Below are 20,302 nucleotides of genomic sequence, written 5' to 3' on the forward strand. Positions count from 1 at the left end.
CAATCACTATAGATCATGAATTCTGGAGACAAAATATTTCAACAAACAAATTTCCATCAAATTATCTCTATAATGTAAAGAAAAATGCATAATTTGATTTTCTCTTTATTTTATCATAACTGCACAATACATTATTAATTATACAGTAAACCAAAGAAAAACAAACAGAAAGATTAATCTTTTAAAGAAACATTGCTACGTTCTGACAAAAATTAAGATCATTTTACAAATTAATCTTAAAAAAGCTTTTTGCAGTTTCGCAGCTTTTTGTCAACACCAAATATCAAACATAAATATAGCTGCGAGTTTAAATATATTTAACAGTTTATATATCAAAGCCCCCGCATGACAGTTTTCATATCAGTTGGACTGACTGTTGCGTATATACATACATATATATATATTTTTATTATATATATTATTTTTTATATATATATTATATATATATATTTTTTTTTTTTATAGCGCCTCTGAGTGGCCACAAACCGAGCCCATAGCACATCGCTGTACCGAGTTGGGTAAAAATGATCTCATACCATTCCAAGAGGGATAGCCTTGGCCACTTTGAAAGTTTTGGCGTCCCGTTGTGGACGTGGATCAAAATATCCACCTTTTTTCCTATAATTATTGACACTCAGACAATCTAGAGAATCTTTCTGCACTGGTTTGCGATCGGGCAGAAAAAAAAATCTACGACCAGTTCGCAAAAGTAGATTTTTTAGACAAATCCAAAATACCCGCAGATTTTCAGTGCTATGTGCTTCAACCCCTCCTCATCAGGATTCATCCTGAAGTCAACATTTGCGTTTAATCATTTGGCAGACGCTTTTATCCAAAGTGATGATTTGCATTTCAAGGTACACATTTTACATTCTTATCAGTTCTTGCTTTCCCTGGGAATCGAACCTATGAACTGCGTCGCAAGAGCCAACACTCTAGTGTTTGAGCTACAGGAAACCATTCTGTCAATTCAGTTATCCTAATTGTAAAGAAAGAAGGTCCTACTAGCAGGCAGCAACTCAACAAACAAAATATTGTCTGTATTTAATACATGTAATATAACATAGTATGTGTGATGTAAAACAACTACGGTATTTTATCAACACCACGCTGTAAATAGTTTACTAGGTTCCACAGACTATTATTTTCCAAACCCTGACACTTTGTAGCTCGAGGATGAACTGCATCATGGATTTAGACATGGATTATTATGAGCTGCAGTAAAGAAACCTTTCTGAAGATGAAAGCTTTCAGATATCAAGATTAGAGTATACACTAAATCCAAATCACTGTAATCTGATTTTGTAACATCTGATAATGAACTGTATATTTATTTACTATATCCAACTTGAGAATGTCTTAAATGGGTGTTGTATATTCATTGATGGTGTTAAAGTTTGTTCATCCAAACTTCAAATTACATTTTAATTTAAATATACTGGCCTACATGTTTCAGAAGTTTAGCTATTGAATCTGAAACTCAATGAATCACATTTTTTGGGGTCTTTCAACTCTCCTCTGCTCTATGATCCTGACAGATGAACCGTCTAAAACCCCAAACGCAGGGTATAAGGGTTCAGTGAAAGTGGTCTGGACTCTGTGAAGGAGAGTCATTGTGTCAGAGACGCTGTAGAAGGACAGAGTTCCTGCTCTGTGATCCAGATACACTCCTATTCTAGAGGAGCAGACCGCGGGGATTGAGACTTGCTTATTATCATGTATGAAATGGACATTCTGTCGATAGTGGGACAATCTCCAGGATTTTGTGTTGAAGCCAAGTCTACAGTCATCACTGTTGCCTTTACGACCAATTCCTGTGTAACAAACTGATACAATCCAAACGTTCCCACTGCACTCGACCTCCCAATAACAGCGACCGCACAAACCCTCTCGACACAAGACATTCCAATATCCATCAAATCGCTCTGGGTGATCAGGATACTGCTGCTCTTCAACTGAATGTGTTGCTTTTCTGTTCTCTTCTGACAAGATGAGGTTTTTGTGTGCTGTGTTTGGATCCAGGTTAAGATCACAGAAATCTGAGGAGAATAGATGCACACAAACAGAATTATACTTTTTATTATTATTATTATTATTATTTTCTTTTTATTTCACTCGACTGATATTTATCAATTAACATGTACATCCTATTTGTGTTTGTGAGCAATAGCTCAACTTACATTGCCAAAATGTATTTGGAGTCTTTGGTTCTGGAGTCTGTGCAACATGAACATTTGACACTGAAAACATGAGAAGAAACTCAACAATAAAGTACATATTTAGGTGTAATCACACATAGTATAAATGACACATTTTATATTCCAAGGAAAATCATTCGGACCTTCTCGAGATATCCTGGCTGTTTGCTGTTGACAGACGTCCTCCAAAACCTCCTTAAACGCTGAGATTGAAATGTCTTTAAAAGACAGATGTGTGTGTTGAGTGATGCTGTGAACGTCTTCAAATGAAGGTAAAACACACACAGACTGACAGCTCTGAAATGAGAATAATAATTCTGACTTAATTTGTGAACGCATGACACTTTTTCCATTCTATAGATAAACTATTTATGGTGATATGTTGTGGAAGGTTCACGGACAGATATGATCAATATAAAAAAAATACTTTTATTACCTTCAGACTCTGGATCTGATCATCAGTAATCATAAGTTTGTCAATCTCTGCTTGTGTTTTTCTGAGTTCTGTCAGCTCTTGATCCAGATGTTTGTGAAGTTCCTCTGCTCGATCTATCTCAGTCTTCTCCTGAGCTCTGATCTGCTCTTTAATCTCAGAGCGTTTCTTCTCAAGAGAGCAGATGAGCTCAGTGAAGACCTTCTCAATGTCCTCCATGGTCTCTAGCGCTGAACTCTGTCGGAGACACAAATATGTGATCATGCAGATCATAGTTATGACTCAAAACGATACAAGTAAAAGAGTGGCTGTCACGCTCATAAAATGGACGGAAGTCTCAATAAGAACACTGTGTGAATTGTGTTACGATTCTTAAACAGTAGCAGTTTTTTCACCAATTTTTGGAACTCAAAATCCATCTGTCATCATGTACTTTAATTAAATTTTTAAAATCTACTATTTTGCGTGTCAATCAAACTTTAAAACTAAAGAACACATGAAGAAACATACTTTAAGAAGCTTCACAGCTGTACTGAGTTCCCGCTGACCTCTCTCTCGCTTCTGGATCAGCTTCTGACACGACAACTTCATTTCCTTCAACTCTTTCTGAGGATGTTCAGATAAAAATAATAAAACAATACGCAAAAATAGACACAACACATTTCCAGTCCACTAAAGGGGTGTAACGTGGTAAATCAACATTACAGCACATAAATATATGCAATATAATAATAATAAAATATTTTATGCATGTTTTATTACTGTTGATACTACCTTTTTACTAGTCCATTCTGAATCCACAGACACCACACTGTGGTTTTTATGATTGTCAATCATACAGAAACAACAAATGCACTGATGATCATCCTGACAGTAAAACTCCAGTAGTTTCCCATGACTGAGGCAGATGTTCTCCTGAATGTGTCTGGAAGCTTCGACTAGTTTGTGCTTCATAAACGCAGGAGATTGATAGTGAAACTGCAGGTGAGTGTGACAGAAGGAGGCCAAGCACTGCAGACAGGACTTTACAGCTCTGTTCTTCTCTGTAGTGCAAACATCACACTCCACAGCAGCCGTTTGTAGGGACGTCTTCTGCAGCGTCTCCATCATCTCAGCTATCAGAGTGTTCTTCTTCAGTAGAGGTCTCTGGCTGAAGCTCTCTCTGCATTGGGGACAGCGGTACGGCGGCCCCTGCTCCTTCTGGCCCCAGCAGTCAGTAATACAGCTCATACAGTAACTGTGTCCACAGGGAATCGTCACCGGCTCCTTCAGAGGATCCAGACAGACTGGACAGCTGAACTGATCCACAAACTGACTCGCTGCAGATTCAGACATTTCTTTGCAGTGTTCAAATAACGGATTCTCAGCTTCTGTAATAAGGGCTGTCTAGCCAAGAAAAGAAACATTATTCGTCAAATGCTTCAGTGAAAATATGGATACTGTCAAGATTTTACAAAGTCCAAGTATCTAACCAAAAGAAAATAGTTTGAGAGAAGCTTAATCACAATGTTTATTTATTTTTAACTGGGGAAATAAATTCTGTTCTCTGCTGATCAACTGCAGACTGTAAATGCTGTCAATAGAACTTAACTTGTTTGTAGTCCAGAACAGTATTTTTTAGTCATGATCATCACAGAAATAGTTTTGTATTTGTAAAGAATAATCGAAATCATAAAGAGTAAAACGTATAGTTGGGGTAAGTAATCATCGAGTATTTCAATTCAATAACTTACTTACGTTTTCAATAGACAACAAAATCCAAAAATAATAGTTTAGCAAGAAGTACAAAGCAAAATGTTGTTTCACCAGGACTGTTAGGCTAAGTTACAACACACACAAACACACACATAATTGCACGCGATTTCTTTTATAAAGTCGACAACATGATAAAGTCAAAAGTCCTTACCTCGACAGAAATACAACTCAAATATGATTTGCTTTACAGCTTTGAGACGAAGAACAGCGGTTGCGATTACAGAGGTTGAATCACTTGTTGTTGAGAACTGGAGAAGTAAGTTTCGTTTTTCTTGAATTCAAATACTTCCTGGTTTTCATCACGTAAACAAAATGGGCGTGTGTTCTGTGTGAGATAATGAGAGAAAGATAAATACAATTATAATTTTTCCCCATAGTATCGTATCGACTGCTGAACATTATTGAACTTATTAGTAAACTTACACCTTTACTATTTATTTATTTTTAGCTCTAGACTTAGAAACAATTAGAGATCATGAAAGTTTCTCGTCCACTGTCGAAAAGCTTTTGGGCTAAACAGATCACTGACATTTGATTCAGATGAATATGTAAAATATGTAAGATATAATTTTGGATGATTTAATGTAAAATACTAAATCTATGCGTTTTGACAATTTAGTTAAATAATTTAATAATGACAGACAAATTAAATGACAAAATCTCAATCAAAGAAATGCATCTGAATGAAACTAGAGTAAATGCACAAGCCTGTATATTTAGCTGAACGAATGTCATAACTATTATATATAATCACAGATTCTTAAGACAATATTTTCTAAAACAGCAACATTTCCACTTTGAAATTAATCAAAAGATCACTGTTATCAACACAAAAGAACAATTTCGTTTAATTTTCTCTTTATTTAATCATAATTGCAGATTGCATTATTAATTATATAGCTACATCAAAACAAGAACAACAAATATAAAGATGATTTTTGTAAAGAAACATATGCATTAATGGAAGAATTTGTTTTGAAAAAAAAGGCATTTCTCAGCTTTTTGCCAACACCATCAGATAGTTACGAAACCATAAAAATCAATCAAAATCAGACCTCATCCTGAAGTCAACTCAATATTCATATTGTAAAATAATAAAGAAAGGCGGTCTTATTAGCAGGTAGCATCACAACAGAACAAAAACATGTTTAAAACATGTAACATGGTACATGTGACACACATAAAACATTAAAACATTATCAACACCGACCTGTAAACAGTTTACTAGGTTCTATGGATGATTATTTTCCAAACTAACCTTGAAACCTTGTGGCTAAATGATGAACTGCATCATGAATTCAAACATGGAGTATTATCCATTAGCCAAAATTACAGAATACACTAAATCAAAATCATTGAAACATCTGGTTTTGTAACATCTGATAATGAACTGTTTACTACAACCAACTTGAGAATGTCTTTAATGGGTGTTGTATATTCATTGATGGTGTTTAAGAAATGTATGTCTTTTGTTAATTAAACTACAAATTACATTTTAATATCAACATATAGGCCTACATGTTCCAGAAGTTAAGCAATTGAATCTGAAACTTGATCAATTATATTTATTTCTTGTTTGTCTGAACTCTCCTCTGCTCTATGATCCTGACAGATGAATCGTCTCCAACCCCAAACGCAGGGTATAAGGGTTCAGTGAAAGTGGTCTGGACTCTGTGAAGGAGAGTCATTGTGTCAGAGACGCTGTAGAAGGACAGAGTCCCTGCTCTGTGATCCAGATACACTCCTATTCTAGAAGCTGCAGGGATACATACTAGGGATTTATTATGTATGAAATAGAAATCCTGCAGATAATAGCCCAATCTCCAGGATATTTTGTTGAAGCCAAGTCTACAGTCCTCACTTCTTCCTTTACGTCCAATTCCTTTGTAACAAACTGCTACAGCCCAACTGTCCCCACTGCACTCGACCTCCCAGTAACAGCGACTTCCCAAACCCTTTCGACACAAGATGTAATTACACCAATCAAATCGCTCTGGGTGATCAGGATATTGTTGGAATTCATTTGAATATGATACTTTTCTGTTCTCTTCTGACAGTTTGAGTTTTTTATTTGCAGAGTTTGGATCAAATTGCAGTTGACAGGAATCTGAGGATGAATGCACACAAACCCATATGGAATATTTTATTATTGTTATTTTTCTAAAATTCTTATTCTGCACTTTTAATTATGTTTATATTAACATGTACATGTTTTTTGTGAAGAAACAGCTCAACTTACATTGCCAAAATGTATTTGGAGTCTTTGGTTCTGGAGTCTGTGCAACATGAACATTTGACACTGAAAACATGAAAAGAAACTCAACTGTAAACTTAATATGAGGTGTAATCACACATAGTATGAAAGACACATTTTATTATCATTGGAAAATAATCATTCAGACCTTCTCGGGATATTCTGGCTGATTGCTGTCGACAGATGTCCTCCAAAATCTCCTTAAACGCTGAGATTGAAATGTCTTTAAAAGACAGATGAGTGTGTTGAGGGAAGCTGGGAACGTCTTCAAATGAAGGTAGAACACCCACAGACTGACAGCTCTGAAATGAGAATATTACAAATAATTAAGACTTAATTTTTAAACAAGAACAGATATTTTCCAGAACATAAAACAAGCTCTGTATAATAGCGTTTAATTTTATGGATAATTTTCAACATTTTTGCGTCATAACCTTCAGACACTGAATCTGATCATCAGTAATCATAAGTTTGTCAATCTCTGCTTGTGTTTTTCTGAGTTCTGTCAGCTCTTGATCCAGATGTTTGAGAAGTTCCTCTGCTCGATCTATCTCAGTCTTCTCCTGAGCTCTGATCTGCTCTTTAATCTCAGAGCGTTTCTTCTCAAGAGAGCAGATGAGCTCAGTGAAGACCTTCTCAATGTCCTCCATGGTCTCTAGCGCTGAACTCTGTCAGAGACACACAGATCTGATCATGCAGCAACAGCTTAAAAAATACATCTGACCAATTCAATTGTCATAGATCTTGATCAAATCCAAAGTTATTATGCTTTCAATCTAATAAAATTGGCGAGAATAAAATGTTGCCTATTTAAAATATTAAAGCATCTGCTGTTTGTGATTTGACCAGTCGTCTGGTCCTCGTACTGATACTCACTTTAAGAAGCTTCACAGCTTCACTGAGTTCCTGCTGACCTCTCTCTCGCTCCTGGATCAGCTTCTGACACGACACCTTTATCTCCTTTAACTCTTTCTGAAAATGATCACATACAAAGTTAATATGTAAAAGAAAGATTGAGCTGCAAGCAGCAACATTCAGGGACTAATTCCGCAAAAATGCACTTTTGTTTATGCAAATTAAAATTGAATGTTGTCTATATACTTGTTAGAGTAGGGGATAGGATAAAAAAGTTAAACATAAAACTGTAAATTACAGATGAACGAACATTAACCTTTTGATTTGTCCATTCAGATTCCAGTGAAACCACACGGTGGCCGTTATGATTGTCAATCATACACAAGTAACAAATGCACTGATGATCATGTCACAGGTCGGGGCGGGCCACTGGCTGCACCCACCCCTAGAACACCTTTTCCACCCTTGGGGAGTCGGACAGAGGCCAAACAAGACAGACCAGGAATAATAAAAAGAATACTTTATTTATCAATTAAAAGTTCAGAAAGTTAAAAGGTGTGGAGTCGAGTACGAAGTCCACTTCGGCCTGTGATAGGCAAGGAGATATGGATGGAACTTCGTTGAACTCCAGTCCAATGGGCGTTCGGGTCAATACTATTCTTCGACAGGTGAACCCTGCAAACGTATGGATGAGTTCTACTGTACTATGCTCAGATAAGTATTTGGGTAAGTACCTCTCCTTCAGCGGGGGCAGGCAAGAGATATGGACCGAACTTCACTGTGTTTGGATCCGGCGAGCGTGCAGGTAAGTACTCTTTTGGAACAGGTGCCCGACAAGGGGATGTAGATGGAACTTCCCTTTACTCCGTCCAAGCGGGTGGCATTCCACACACAGACGTTTGGGCATACACGGGGCTCGTGGGAGGAAAGTACTGCAAAGCAGGCGGGTAAAGTATATACGTAAATCTCTTCTTCTCAGAGTCAACAGAGAACTTACGACTGACGTCTTCTCGATGAAGCAGATGAGTAGTGACTTCCACACACAAACTTTTGGGCATACACGGGGCTCGTGGGAGGAAAGTACTGCAAAGCAGGCAGGTAAAGTATATACGTAATTCTCTTCTTCTCAGAGTCAACAGAGAACTCACGGCTGGCGTCTTCTCAGTGAAGCAGATGAATAAGTGACTTCCACACACAGACGTTTGGGCATACACGGGGCTCGTGGGAGGAAAACACTGCAAAGCAGGCAGGTAAAGTATATACGTAATTCTCTTCTTCTCAGAGTCAACAGAGAACTTACGGCTGGCGTCTTCTCAATGAAGCAGATGAGTAAGTGACTTCCACACACAGACGTTTGGGCATACACGGGGCTCGTGGGAGGAAAGTACTGCAAAGCAGGCAGGTAAAGTATATACGTAATTCTCTTCTTCTCAGAGTCAACAGAGAACTTACGGCTGGCGTCTTCTCAATGAAGCAGATGAGTAAGTGACTTCCACACACAGACGTTTGGGCATACACGGGGCTCGTGGGAGGAAAACACTGCAAAGCAGACAGGTAAAGTATATACGTAATTCTCTTCTTCTCAGAGTCAACAGAGAACTTACGGCTGGCGTCTTCTCAATGAAGCAGATGAGTAAGTGACTTCCACACACAGACGTTTGGGCATACACGGGGCTCGTGGGAGGAAAGTACTGCAAAGCAGGCAGGTAAAGTATATACGTAATTCTCTTCTTCTCAGAGTCAACAGAGAACTTACGGCTGGCGTCTTCTCAATGAAGCAGATGAGTAAGTGACTTCCACACACAGACGTTTGGGCATACACGGGACTCGTGGGAGGAAAACACTGCAAAGCAGACAGGTAAAGTATATACGTAATTCTCTTCTTCTCAGAGTCAACAGAGAACTTACGGTTGGCGTCTTCTCAATGAAGCAGATGAGTAAGTGCCTTCCACACACAGACGTTTGGGCATACACGGGGCTCGTGGGAGGAAAGTACTGCAAAGCAGGCAGGTAAAGTATATACGTAATTCTCTTCTTCTCAGAGTCAACAGAGAACTTACGGCTGGCGTCTTCTCAATGAAGCAGATGAGTAAGTGACTTCCACACACAGACGTTTGGGCATACACGGGGCTCGTGGGAGGAAAGTACTGCAAAGCAGGCAGGTAAAGTATATACGTAATTCTCTTCTTCTCAGAGTCAACAGAGAACTTACGGCTGGCGTCTTCTCAATGAAGCAGATGAGTAAGTGACTTCCACACACAGACGTTTGGGCATACACGGGGCTCGTGGGAGGAAAACACTGCAAAGCAGACAGGTAAAGTATATACGTAATTCTCTTCTTCTCAGAGTCAACAGAGAACTTACGGCTGGCGTCTTCTCAATGAAGCAGATGAGTAAGTGCCTTCCACACACAGACGTTTGGGCATACACGGGGCTCGTGGGAGGAAAGTACTGCAAAGCAGGCAGGTAAAGTATATACGTAATTCTCTTCTTCTCAGAGTCAACAGAGAACTTACGGCTGGCGTCTTCTCAATGAAGCAGATGAGTAAGTGACTTCCACACACAGACGTTTGGGCATACACGGGGCTCATGGGAGGGAAACACTGCAAAGCAGGCAGGTAAAGTATATACGTAATTTTCTTCTCAGAGTCAACAGAGAACTTACGGCTGGCGTCTTCTCAATGAAGCAGATGAGTAGATAGTACACTGTCAATCAATTTCGTATTTACGCACACTCTCTCCCTCTCGATGGATCTTCACATAACCTTCTCTCTCTTTGCTGTAAGGTACAACACAGTGAGCTTTTTCTCAAGGGCTCTATAATGACATGCAGGTGAGTGGAAAGGCTTCAGCGGGTTTAAGCATACACTCACACATCAAAACTGTGCATCACGTCATTCCATCACTGCAAATCAACCCTCAAGTGGAAAATATAAGGTGTAAGGCCGTTGCCATTTCCTGCCCAACATTCACATCAGAATATACGGTGAGAGAAGATTTTGAGGTCAAGCGGTCTACTCACAGTTCCTTCACAAAAGATCCCACATCCAACAATTTTCTCTCCCCTCCACAATGTGTCCAGCTCTTACTCCCGTGTATCAATTGTCATGCCCGATCGCCAGCTTACTTGCTCCTTCAGAACTCCACGGCCCGCATGCCTTCCCCCGCACTCTCCTGTGTTTGTCCTCTCTCCTCTTATCCTCCCCATATTGCAACTTGTCCCAATCGCGGAGCTCCAATCCCCTTGTGCCCAGCTGCCGGCGATTTCGGCTAATCACCCCATTCGCGGGGATGTTGCGCTAAACCGGAAGTAGCCCGGTGTTCCATTATTATGGGTCCGGCGGGAGGTAATCGCGATGAACATTAGTTCCGCCTCACAGGGGGAAAGTTGGAATTTCGTCACCTCGTGACATACCCCCCCGCCAAACCGTTCTAGTCCCTAGAACGTGAGGGGTCTACCCAGTCTCCGTACCGTGTCGGAGGCCGGCCCTGGTTGTCCCGTAGGGACCGTCTTGGGGGCGAGGGTACAGCTGCTGCCTCTGGCTCAAGGGCCGGTCCCCTTGGGACCACTGCCCAACCTATTAGCGGGGTTCGATGGGCTCTCTCTTCGGCGGGGGTGGCGGTGCTTACCGGTCTTGGATAGTTGGGACAAGGGCGGATCAGGTTCCGATGTAACACTCTTTCTGGGCCGGTTGCTCCTTCGGGACGGAGGACGTACACGGGCTGGTCAGGCCTAAGCTGTCGCTGGACTACGTACGGTTGGGGTTCCCACCGGTCGCTCAGTTTTCCTTTCCCCTGGCGCCGATTGTCCTTGACCAACACCCTTTCTCCCTGCAGCAAAGGGGCCTGCCGGGCCGTCCGATCATATAACCGTTTATTTTTGAGGGCTGCTCGGTTGATTCGGGTAGAGACCTGCTCGTAAGCCAAGTGGAGGCGCTGGTGGTGGTTATTCACCCACTCTGTCAAGTTGGTCCCTTCCTCGGCGGGGCTGGTCCCCAGTAACAAGTCCGTGGGCAACCGTACATGTCGTCCGAACATCAGGTATGTAGGAGCATATCCAGTGGTGCTATGCACGCTATTATTGTAGGCCTGGACTACGGCCGGGAGATTTGCCGTCCAGTTCCCCTGCTGTTCCACCTCCAATGTTCCGAGTAGACCCAACAGGGTCTGATTAAATCGTTCACAGCCTCCGTTCCCTTGGGGATGGTACGGCGTGGTGTGAGTCTTCTTACAGCCGTATAGCTGACACAGTTCCCTGATAACTCGAGACTCGAAACTAGGCCCCTGATCCGAGTGGAGAACTTCCGGGCACCCAAAGGGCTGGAACACATGTCTCCAAAGGGCGTTGGCAGTGGTGATGGCAGTCTGATCTCTGGTTGGAATGGCCCATGCGTACTTTGTGAAGAGGTCAGTTATTACGAGGATGTTTTGGATGGAATCTGCGGGCCGTCCCAACGTCAGGTAGTCCATCGCCACCATGTGCAACGGCGCCCTAGCCCGAATGGGGGCTAAGGGTGCTCTCACCTCCCTCCGGGCTTTAAAAAGAGTGCAGCGTGGGCACTGAGCAATGAACCTCCTCACAGCTTCCTCCATTCCAGGCCAATAGAAGTGCCTCCGCACCAATGAAGTAGTCCTTTCTTGCCCTTGATGTCCCAGGTGAGTGTGGTAAGCTTGTAGCAGAGCATGGGTTTGATCCTCAGGTACCACCACTTGACTTACTTCCTCGCCCAGTGCTTGGTCCTGTATTCTACGACAGACGACCCCCTCCTTGAGGATGAGCCGCTCCCGTTGCCCCCTCAACCGCTTCACCCCTTGAAGTTGTACACGCCGTGCCTCCCCTTCCGGCCAATTTCCTTGCTGTAGCCAGTCTCGTACCTGGGCCAAAGCCGGATCCTCTGCTTGGCGTTCCTTCCATCGTTGGGGGTCCCAACCCCAGCTTGAGGGAACTCTTTCCTCCCGAAGACCAGGGGCTTCTATGATCCCCACCATCAGCCCTTCCTCGAGCAGTGCATTCTGGGGCGGAGTGGGACCAGCCGGCATACTCTCGGGGAGCCGGGACAGTACATCGGCATTAGTATGCTCCTTCCCCGGGCGATACTGGAGCTGGTAATCGTAGTTGGCCAGTTGTGCCACCCACCGCTGTTCAACGGCTCCCAATTTGGCAGTTTGAAGATGGACCAGTGGGTTGTTATCCGTGACTACAACCACCTTTGCTCCCCATAGATAGTCCTTGAACTTCTCGCTAACAGCCCACTTCATGGCGAGGAGCTCAAGTTTAAAGGAGCTGTAGTTGGCATCATTCCGTTCGGCTGGGTGTAGGCTTCGGCTGGCATAAGCGACAACTCTCTCCTCTCCTTGTTGTCGCTGTGCCAATACGGCCCCCAAACCCAGGTTACTGGCGTCCGTATAGAGCGTGAATGGCTGGGTGAAGTCGGCATAGGCCAGAATTGGGGCTTGAGTCAGCTCTTGTTTCAGCCTCCGGAAGGCCGACTCGCAGGCGGGGTCCCATGAAATGGACGGGGACCCACGCCCCCGGGCTCGACCAGAGCCTGCAAGCAGTTGGTTTAAGGGTTTGGCGACCTTGGAGAAATCCTTGATGAACCGCCGGTAGTATCCCACGAATCCCAGAAAGGATCTCACCTGGCGCACTGTTCTGGGGGCGGCCCACTCCTGGACGACCGATACCTTGTCGGGGTCTACTGCAATCCCAGCCGCACTGACCCGATGTCCCAGGAACTTCACTTCCTTCTGGAGCAGCTGACATTTCTCGGGCTGTAGTTTTAACCCGTATCGTTCCAGGGACTGGAATACCTGCTCCAAGTGCCGGAGGTGAGACTCGAAGTCCGGAGAGTACACGATAACGTCGTCCAGGTACACAAGAGTGGAGTCCATGAGCTGACCCCCCAAACAACGCTGCATGAGACGTTGGAAGGTGGCGGGAGCGTTGCACAGACCAAACGGCATACGCTCCCACTCAAAGAGGCCAAAAGGGGTAGTGAAGGCAGTCTTTTCCCGGTCTCGTTCTTCCACTTGCACTTGCCAGTAACCGCTAGCCAGATCTAAGGTGGAGTACCAGGCAGCCCGGGTGAGGCTAGTGAGGGAATCCTCAACCCGTGGCAGGGGAAAAGCGTCCCGCTTGGTAACAAGGTTCAGTTTCCGGTAATCAACACAAAACCGCCATGCCCCGGTCTTCTTCCGAACAAGAACGATGGGTGCCGCCCACGGGCTGCTACTCTCCCGAACAACGCCCTTCTCCAGCATTCCCCTTAGGAGGGCGCGTACTTCGGCATATAGGGTTGGTGGCACGGGTCGGTAGCGTTCCCGGCTGGGGGGAGCATCCCCAGTCGGTATCTGGTGCTTTACAATGTCTGTCCTTCCGTAATCCTCTTCGTGTGCGGAGAATAGGTGTTTCCATCTCACCAGGAAGTCTTGGAGTTTTCTTGCCTGTCCTTCCTCCAACCCATCGCCTCGCAGAGACTCTCCAGTCAGGTAGGCCGGCAATTCTCCTTCCGCTCGGCTCGTCGGGTGTTCGGTCTGTGCCAGGGCCACCTCCACTACTGTAGGTCCCACCTGGCAGAACTGCACCTCCCCTTCCTCAAGAACCTGCTGCGGGCTTACTGCCGTAATTCGGGCCAGACGTTGGTGTCGATGTAGGTCTACAGCATAGGGATTCGTATTTCGTAGTCGGACGGCCACTCGATCTCGACAGACAGAAGCCAATCCTCGGGCCACTTCCACAGCCTGACAATCCGCATGAGGCTCCACCAGGATCCACTCCTGGGACCTGTGGAGCTGAGCTGGGAGGCGAGCCCAGATAATGGCCTCGCTCCGAGCCGGAATCGATATTGCATACCGGCATGCCACTCTCCCCACATGTTCCTGATCCCGTTGAACAGCCGCCAGGCAGACTCGGCGACAATCAGCCACAATCCTATCCCACTCTTGCTTCTCTTCCTTCGGGGTCACAGATGTAGGTCTCGCTCTAAACACTTCCTCCCAGCATTCGGTAATTACATTCATCCCCAGCAGGGCACGATGAGCTCCCAGACAGGAATCCCGCACGATCACCACTCCCTTTTGAGCCACCAGAGTTCCCTGGACCTCCAGGTCTGTGACCAGATAACCCACGTACGGAATGTCTAAACCGTTGGCCCCTCGCAGAGTTAACCAGGGGGCGTCCGCAACGGAGTGATCCTGAACCCCGAATAATTCCCGAGACAGGCTTTCGGAGAACAGTGTGACTTGAGACCCTGTATCCAGGAGGCATTGGACTTCCGTCCCATTGACTCGAGCTACCACCAGGGGACAGCGACCAACCAGACAGTTTTTAGCCGTTGATGGAGAGGGGTCGACTAGGGGGGTTCCGACCACTTGACCCACAGTAGCCGGAGACACTAAAAACCCCCCTGTGATCCTCGGCGTGCACTGCACTGCCGGGCGTAATGACCTGGAGCACCACAGCCATTACAGATGGGGCGTCCTTGTTCGTCCCATTGGAAACGGAGCCCGGATGACCGGGATGGACGTTGCTCTGGAAATTGACCACCGTCGGAATATGCCCGCTCCCGTACCGGTGGTGATGGGCGACGATGTTCTCGGCGTAATTCTTCTAGGAACGTTTTTGATAACTCGGCCATCTGCTCACGGACATCTCTTCGCAACTCATCTCGTAGGGCCTGTTTCCAGTCAGGCGGCACAGGAGGTAAAGGGCCGCTGGCGGCATTAGCAGCCATGCACTGGGGGGAATCCGGGGTGCCAGCATGATCCTGTTCGAGGGCTAAGGCCTCCTGGCGTAGCTCATCGAACGTCAGAGCAGGATTGCGACGCAGCTGTACACGAAGACTCTGACGTATCGGGCCATCTTGTAGCCCCAACAAGAACTGGTCTTTTAAGAGGGCCTCTCCTCCTCCTAATCCATGGTCTTGTCTCCTCTCCAGCCGAGACAATTGTTCCCGCAGTTGCAGAGCAAAAGCACGAATGGTCTGCCGAGGACCTTGCTTGCAGTTGAAGAATTGTATGCGAAGAACAGCTGCAGGGGTTGCATCACCGTATTGTCCTGTTAGGAAATCGAGGAGGGCCTGGGCAGTAGCTCGGGTGGCTTCTGGCGCCGCTTGCACTTCCCTCCTTGCTTCGCCTTCAAGTGAATTTATGATAAATTGAGTCTTCTGTGTAGCGTTCAATCCCTGTAAACCTGCTAAGTATTCAACTTGCGTTTTCCATGCCGACAAACTGAGTTCCGAACCAGGTCCTCCATACTTTTGGGCCCATGGGGCTCCCATAAAAATGGGCATGACATGTGGGTGACCCACTGGTGCATCTTCGTCTGCCATTGCTCAGCCTCTATCTACTCAACCCAAGGCGGACCCTGCCGACTACGCCAAATTATGTCACAGGTCGGGGCGGGCCACTGGCTGCACCCACCCCTAGAACACCTTTTCCACCCTTGGGGAGTCGGACAGAGGCCAAACAAGACAGACCAGGAATAATAAAAAGAATACTTTATTTATCAATTAAAAGTTCAGAAAGTTAAAAGGTGTGGAGTCGAGTACGAAGTCCACTTCGGCCTGTGATAGGCAAGGAGATATGGATGGAACTTCGTTGAACTCCAGTCCAATGGGCGTTCGGGTCAATACTATTCTTCGACAGGTGAACCCTGCAAACGTATGGATGAGTTCTACTGTACTATGCTCAGATAAGTATTTGGGTAAGTACCTCTCCTTCAGCGGGGGCAGGCAAGAGATATGGACCGAACTTCACTGTGTTTGGATCCGGCGAGCGTGCAGGTAAGTACTCTTTTGGAACAGGTGCCCGACAAGGGGATGTAGATGGAACTTCCCTTTACTCCGTCCAAGCGGGTGGCATTCCACACACAGACGTTTGGGCATACACGGGGCTCGTGGGAGGAAAGTACTGCAAAGCAGGCGGGTAAAGTATATACGTAAATCTCTTCTTCTCAGAGTCAACAGAGAACTTACGACTGACGTCTTCTCGATGAAGCAGATGAGTAGTGACTTCCACACACAAACTTTTGGGCATACACGGGGCTCGTGGGAGGAAAGTACTGCAAAGCAGGCAGGTAAAGTATATACGTAATTCTCTTCTTCTCAGAGTCAACAGAGAACTCACGGCTGGCGTCTTCTCAGTGAAGCAGATGAATAAGTGACTTCCACACACAGACGTTTGGGCATACACGGGGCTCGTGGGAGGAAAACACTGCAAAGCAGGCAGGTAAAGTATATACGTAATTCTCTTCTTCTCAGAGTCAACAGAGAACTTACGGCTGGCGTCTTCTCAATGAAGCAGATGAGTAAGTGACTTCCACACACAGACGTTTGGGCATACACGGGGCTCGTGGGAGGAAAGTACTGCAAAGCAGGCAGGTAAAGTATATACGTAATTCTCTTCTTCTCAGAGTCAACAGAGAACTTACGGCTGGCGTCTTCTCAATGAAGCAGATGAGTAAGTGACTTCCACACACAGACGTTTGGGCATACACGGGGCTCGTGGGAGGAAAACACTGCAAAGCAGACAGGTAAAGTATATACGTAATTCTCTTCTTCTCAGAGTCAACAGAGAACTTACGGCTGGCGTCTTCTCAATGAAGCAGATGAGTAAGTGACTTCCACACACAGACGTTTGGGCATACACGGGGCTCGTGGGAGGAAAGTACTGCAAAGCAGGCAGGTAAAGTATATACGTAATTCTCTTCTTCTCAGAGTCAACAGAGAACTTACGGCTGGCGTCTTCTCAATGAAGCAGATGAGTAAGTGACTTCCACACACAGACGTTTGGGCATACACGGGACTCGTGGGAGGAAAACACTGCAAAGCAGACAGGTAAAGTATATACGTAATTCTCTTCTTCTCAGAGTCAACAGAGAACTTACGGTTGGCGTCTTCTCAATGAAGCAGATGAGTAAGTGCCTTCCACACACAGACGTTTGGGCATACACGGGGCTCGTGGGAGGAAAGTACTGCAAAGCAGGCAGGTAAAGTATATACGTAATTCTCTTCTTCTCAGAGTCAACAGAGAACTTACGGCTGGCGTCTTCTCAATGAAGCAGATGAGTAAGTGACTTCCACACACAGACGTTTGGGCATACACGGGGCTCGTGGGAGGAAAGTACTGCAAAGCAGGCAGGTAAAGTATATACGTAATTCTCTTCTTCTCAGAGTCAACAGAGAACTTACGGCTGGCGTCTTCTCAATGAAGCAGATGAGTAAGTGACTTCCACACACAGACGTTTGGGCATACACGGGGCTCGTGGGAGGAAAACACTGCAAAGCAGACAGGTAAAGTATATACGTAATTCTCTTCTTCTCAGAGTCAACAGAGAACTTACGGCTGGCGTCTTCTCAATGAAGCAGATGAGTAAGTGCCTTCCACACACAGACGTTTGGGCATACACGGGGCTCGTGGGAGGAAAGTACTGCAAAGCAGGCAGGTAAAGTATATACGTAATTCTCTTCTTCTCAGAGTCAACAGAGAACTTACGGCTGGCGTCTTCTCAATGAAGCAGATGAGTAAGTGACTTCCACACACAGACGTTTGGGCATACACGGGGCTCATGGGAGGGAAACACTGCAAAGCAGGCAGGTAAAGTATATACGTAATTTTCTTCTCAGAGTCAACAGAGAACTTACGGCTGGCGTCTTCTCAATGAAGCAGATGAGTAGATAGTACACTGTCAATCAATTTCGTATTTACGCACACTCTCTCCCTCTCGATGGATCTTCACATAACCTTCTCTCTCTTTGCTGTAAGGTACAACACAGTGAGCTTTTTCTCAAGGGCTCTATAATGACATGCAGGTGAGTGGAAAGGCTTCAGCGGGTTTAAGCATACACTCACACATCAAAACTGTGCATCACGTCATTCCATCACTGCAAATCAACCCTCAAGTGGAAAATATAAGGTGTAAGGCCGTTGCCATTTCCTGCCCAACATTCACATCAGAATATACGGTGAGAGAAGATTTTGAGGTCAAGCGGTCTACTCACAGTTCCTTCACAAAAGATCCCACATCCAACAATTTTCTCTCCCCTCCACAATGTGTCCAGCTCTTACTCCCGTGTATCAATTGTCATGCCCGATCGCCAGCTTACTTGCTCCTTCAGAACTCCACGGCCCGCATGCCTTCCCCCGCACTCTCCTGTGTTTGTCCTCTCTCCTCTTATCCTCCCCATATTGCAACTTGTCCCAATCGCGGAGCTCCAATCCCCTTGTGCCCAGCTGCCGGCGATTTCGGCTAATCACCCCATTCGCGGGGATGTTGCGCTAAACCGGAAGTAGCCCGGTGTTCCATTATTATGGGTCCGGCGGGAGGTAATCGCGATGAACATTAGTTCCGCCTCACAGGGGGAAAGTTGGAATTTCGTCACCTCGTGACAATCATCCTGACAGTAAATCTCCAGAAGTTTCCCATGACTGAGGCAGATGTTCTCCTGAATGTGTCTGGAAGCTTCGACTAGTTTGTGCTTCATAAACGCAGGAGATTGATAGTGAAGCTGCAGGTGAGTGTGACAGAAGGAGGCCAAGCACTGCAGACAGGACTTTACAGCTCTGTTCTTCTCTGTAGTGCAAACATCACACTCCACAGCAGCCGTTTGTAGGGACGTCTTCTGCAGCGTCTCCATCATCTCAGCTATCAGAGTGTTCTTCTTCAGTAGAGGTCTCTGACTGAAGCTCTCTCTGCATTGGGGACAGCGGTACGGCGGCCCCTGCTCCTTCTGGCCCCAGCAGTCAGTAATACAGCTCATACAGTAACTGTGTCCACAGGGAATCGTCACCGGCTCCTTCAGAGGATCCAGACAGACTGGACAGCTGAACTGATCCACACACTGACTCGCTGCAGATTCAGACATTTCCTATTCTCTCTTTCGTTTGCCTCTTCTTTTTTTGCGGATTACTGTACCTCTAATAGAAACTGTTCTGAAGAAACTCGCTGCAGATTCAGACATTTCTGATAGAATACATAAATCCAGATGTAAATCATTAATGAAAGAACATGTATCAAAAATTAACCAAATACATAGTTTTGTGTATTAATATAAAGAATCCTAAACTCTTCACACGTAACCAGAAGAATAAACATAAGACATCCAGATTAACATAGAATTATTATCAAACACAGAGTAATAATTGAATGCTCTTTTTGCAATGCAAGTAAGAAGAAATAAAACCAATAGTTTATATGATTCCCACCTTTACAGCTTTAACCAAACTAGAGGAGTGTGGATCCTTAAGTAGTGGCTCGTGTAGCAGGGAAATAGGTTTTGTTTCTCTCGAATCCACAAACTTCCTGGTTATCAGTGTTCAGATGTGTGCATGAGAGAGATAAAGAGAGAGAGTATAAACAGTTTGTTTATGTGAAACCATGACTTTGCAGTTGTACTGCTTGCTTAAAATCATACAGCATCTCTCGACACCAATAATCAGTAGTTGAATAGTTTGTAATAACATACGGAAAATGTGTTTCTTTGTTTTAACTGCTTCTAACACACTTCCAGCAATATGTGTAAAATAATAATAAAAATGTATGATTTCACGTTTCTTGTACAATGTCATTGCCATCAAACATTTCAGAAATAATTTCTTGTTTTAATAAGTGATGCTTCTTTGTTAGTCTTTTGTTATTTTGCCCTGAAAAGGGCCTGCAAAGTCAATGTGCAGTCGGGACTATCTTTTTGTCGTCCACTCCCAAGGCTGCACTTTAGCCTTAGGAGGTGCATGACGTGACATCTGACAGGTTTCACGCGCCTTGACAGTTTCCTCAACGCCTCTGTCCATACCCGGCCACCACACATA

The 20,302-nt window shown here is 44.9% G+C and overlaps 2 protein-coding genes across 4 annotated transcripts; both read right to left on the minus strand.

The window, feature by feature from the left end:
• Positions 1-330: 330 nt before the first annotated feature.
• Positions 331-4,705, minus strand: LOC306996961 (E3 ubiquitin/ISG15 ligase TRIM25-like). 2 transcript variants are annotated; one of them, XM_079609934.1, is made up of 7 exons: positions 4,538-4,705; positions 3,406-4,013; positions 3,142-3,237; positions 2,635-2,868; positions 2,342-2,495; positions 2,181-2,240; positions 331-2,039 (listed from the first exon to the last, which is right to left on the minus strand). In XM_079609934.1, the coding sequence occupies exons 2-7, from the start codon at positions 3,964-3,966 to the stop codon at positions 1,489-1,491; spliced, it is 1,656 nt and encodes a 551-aa protein (XP_079466060.1). In that variant the 5' UTR covers positions 3,967-4,013; positions 4,538-4,705; the 3' UTR covers positions 331-1,488. The 2 variants fall into 2 exon arrangements, with proteins under 2 accessions (XP_079466060.1, XP_079466059.1); XM_079609933.1 differs by having other exon boundaries at positions 332-2,039; positions 3,406-4,017.
• A 387-nt stretch (positions 4,706-5,092) lies between these two features.
• On the minus strand, positions 5,093-19,783 carry LOC306996962 (E3 ubiquitin/ISG15 ligase TRIM25-like). Of its 2 annotated transcripts, XM_079609935.1 has the most exons (8): positions 19,700-19,783; positions 18,877-19,457; positions 7,812-7,892; positions 7,517-7,612; positions 7,075-7,308; positions 6,789-6,942; positions 6,626-6,685; positions 5,093-6,493 (listed from the first exon to the last, which is right to left on the minus strand). In XM_079609935.1, exons 2-8 carry the CDS (start codon positions 19,357-19,359, stop codon positions 5,952-5,954), a joined length of 1,650 nt encoding a protein of 549 aa, XP_079466061.1. In that variant the 5' UTR covers positions 19,360-19,457; positions 19,700-19,783; the 3' UTR covers positions 5,093-5,951. The 2 variants fall into 2 exon arrangements, with proteins under 2 accessions (XP_079466061.1, XP_079466062.1); XM_079609936.1 differs by lacking the exon at positions 19,700-19,783 and having other exon boundaries at positions 5,095-6,493; positions 7,812-7,898; positions 18,886-19,509.
• Positions 19,784-20,302: the final 519 nt, after the last annotated feature.

This window comes from Phoxinus phoxinus (assembly GCF_949152265.1).
Source record: "Phoxinus phoxinus genome assembly, chromosome: 4".
In the NCBI taxonomy this organism is placed as follows: Eukaryota; Metazoa; Chordata; class Actinopteri; order Cypriniformes; family Leuciscidae; genus Phoxinus; species Phoxinus phoxinus.

Bases quoted from the DNA above. Each gene is read 5' to 3' on its own strand.
- LOC306996961 (XM_079609934.1), bottom strand. From the start codon at position 3,966: ATGTCTGAATCTGCAGCGAGTCAGTTTGTGGATCAGTTCAGCTGTCCA. The intron at 2,241-2,341 runs GTCCGAATGATT...TCATGTTTTCAG, and splicing joins AGCCAGGATATCTCGAGAAG to TGTCAAATGTTCATGTTGCA. The intron at 2,040-2,180 runs GTAAGTTGAGCT...TATTCTCCTCAG, and splicing joins TCCAAATACATTTTGGCAAT to ATTTCTGTGATCTTAACCTG.
- LOC306996962 (XM_079609935.1), bottom strand. From the start codon at position 19,359: ATGTCTGAATCTGCAGCGAGTCAGTGTGTGGATCAGTTCAGCTGTCCA. The intron at 7,613-7,811 runs GTTAATGTTCGT...GATCATTTTCAG, and splicing joins CTGAATGGACAAATCAAAAG to AAAGAGTTAAAGGAGATAAA. The intron at 6,686-6,788 runs GTCTGAATGATT...TCATGTTTTCAG, and splicing joins AGCCAGAATATCCCGAGAAG to TGTCAAATGTTCATGTTGCA.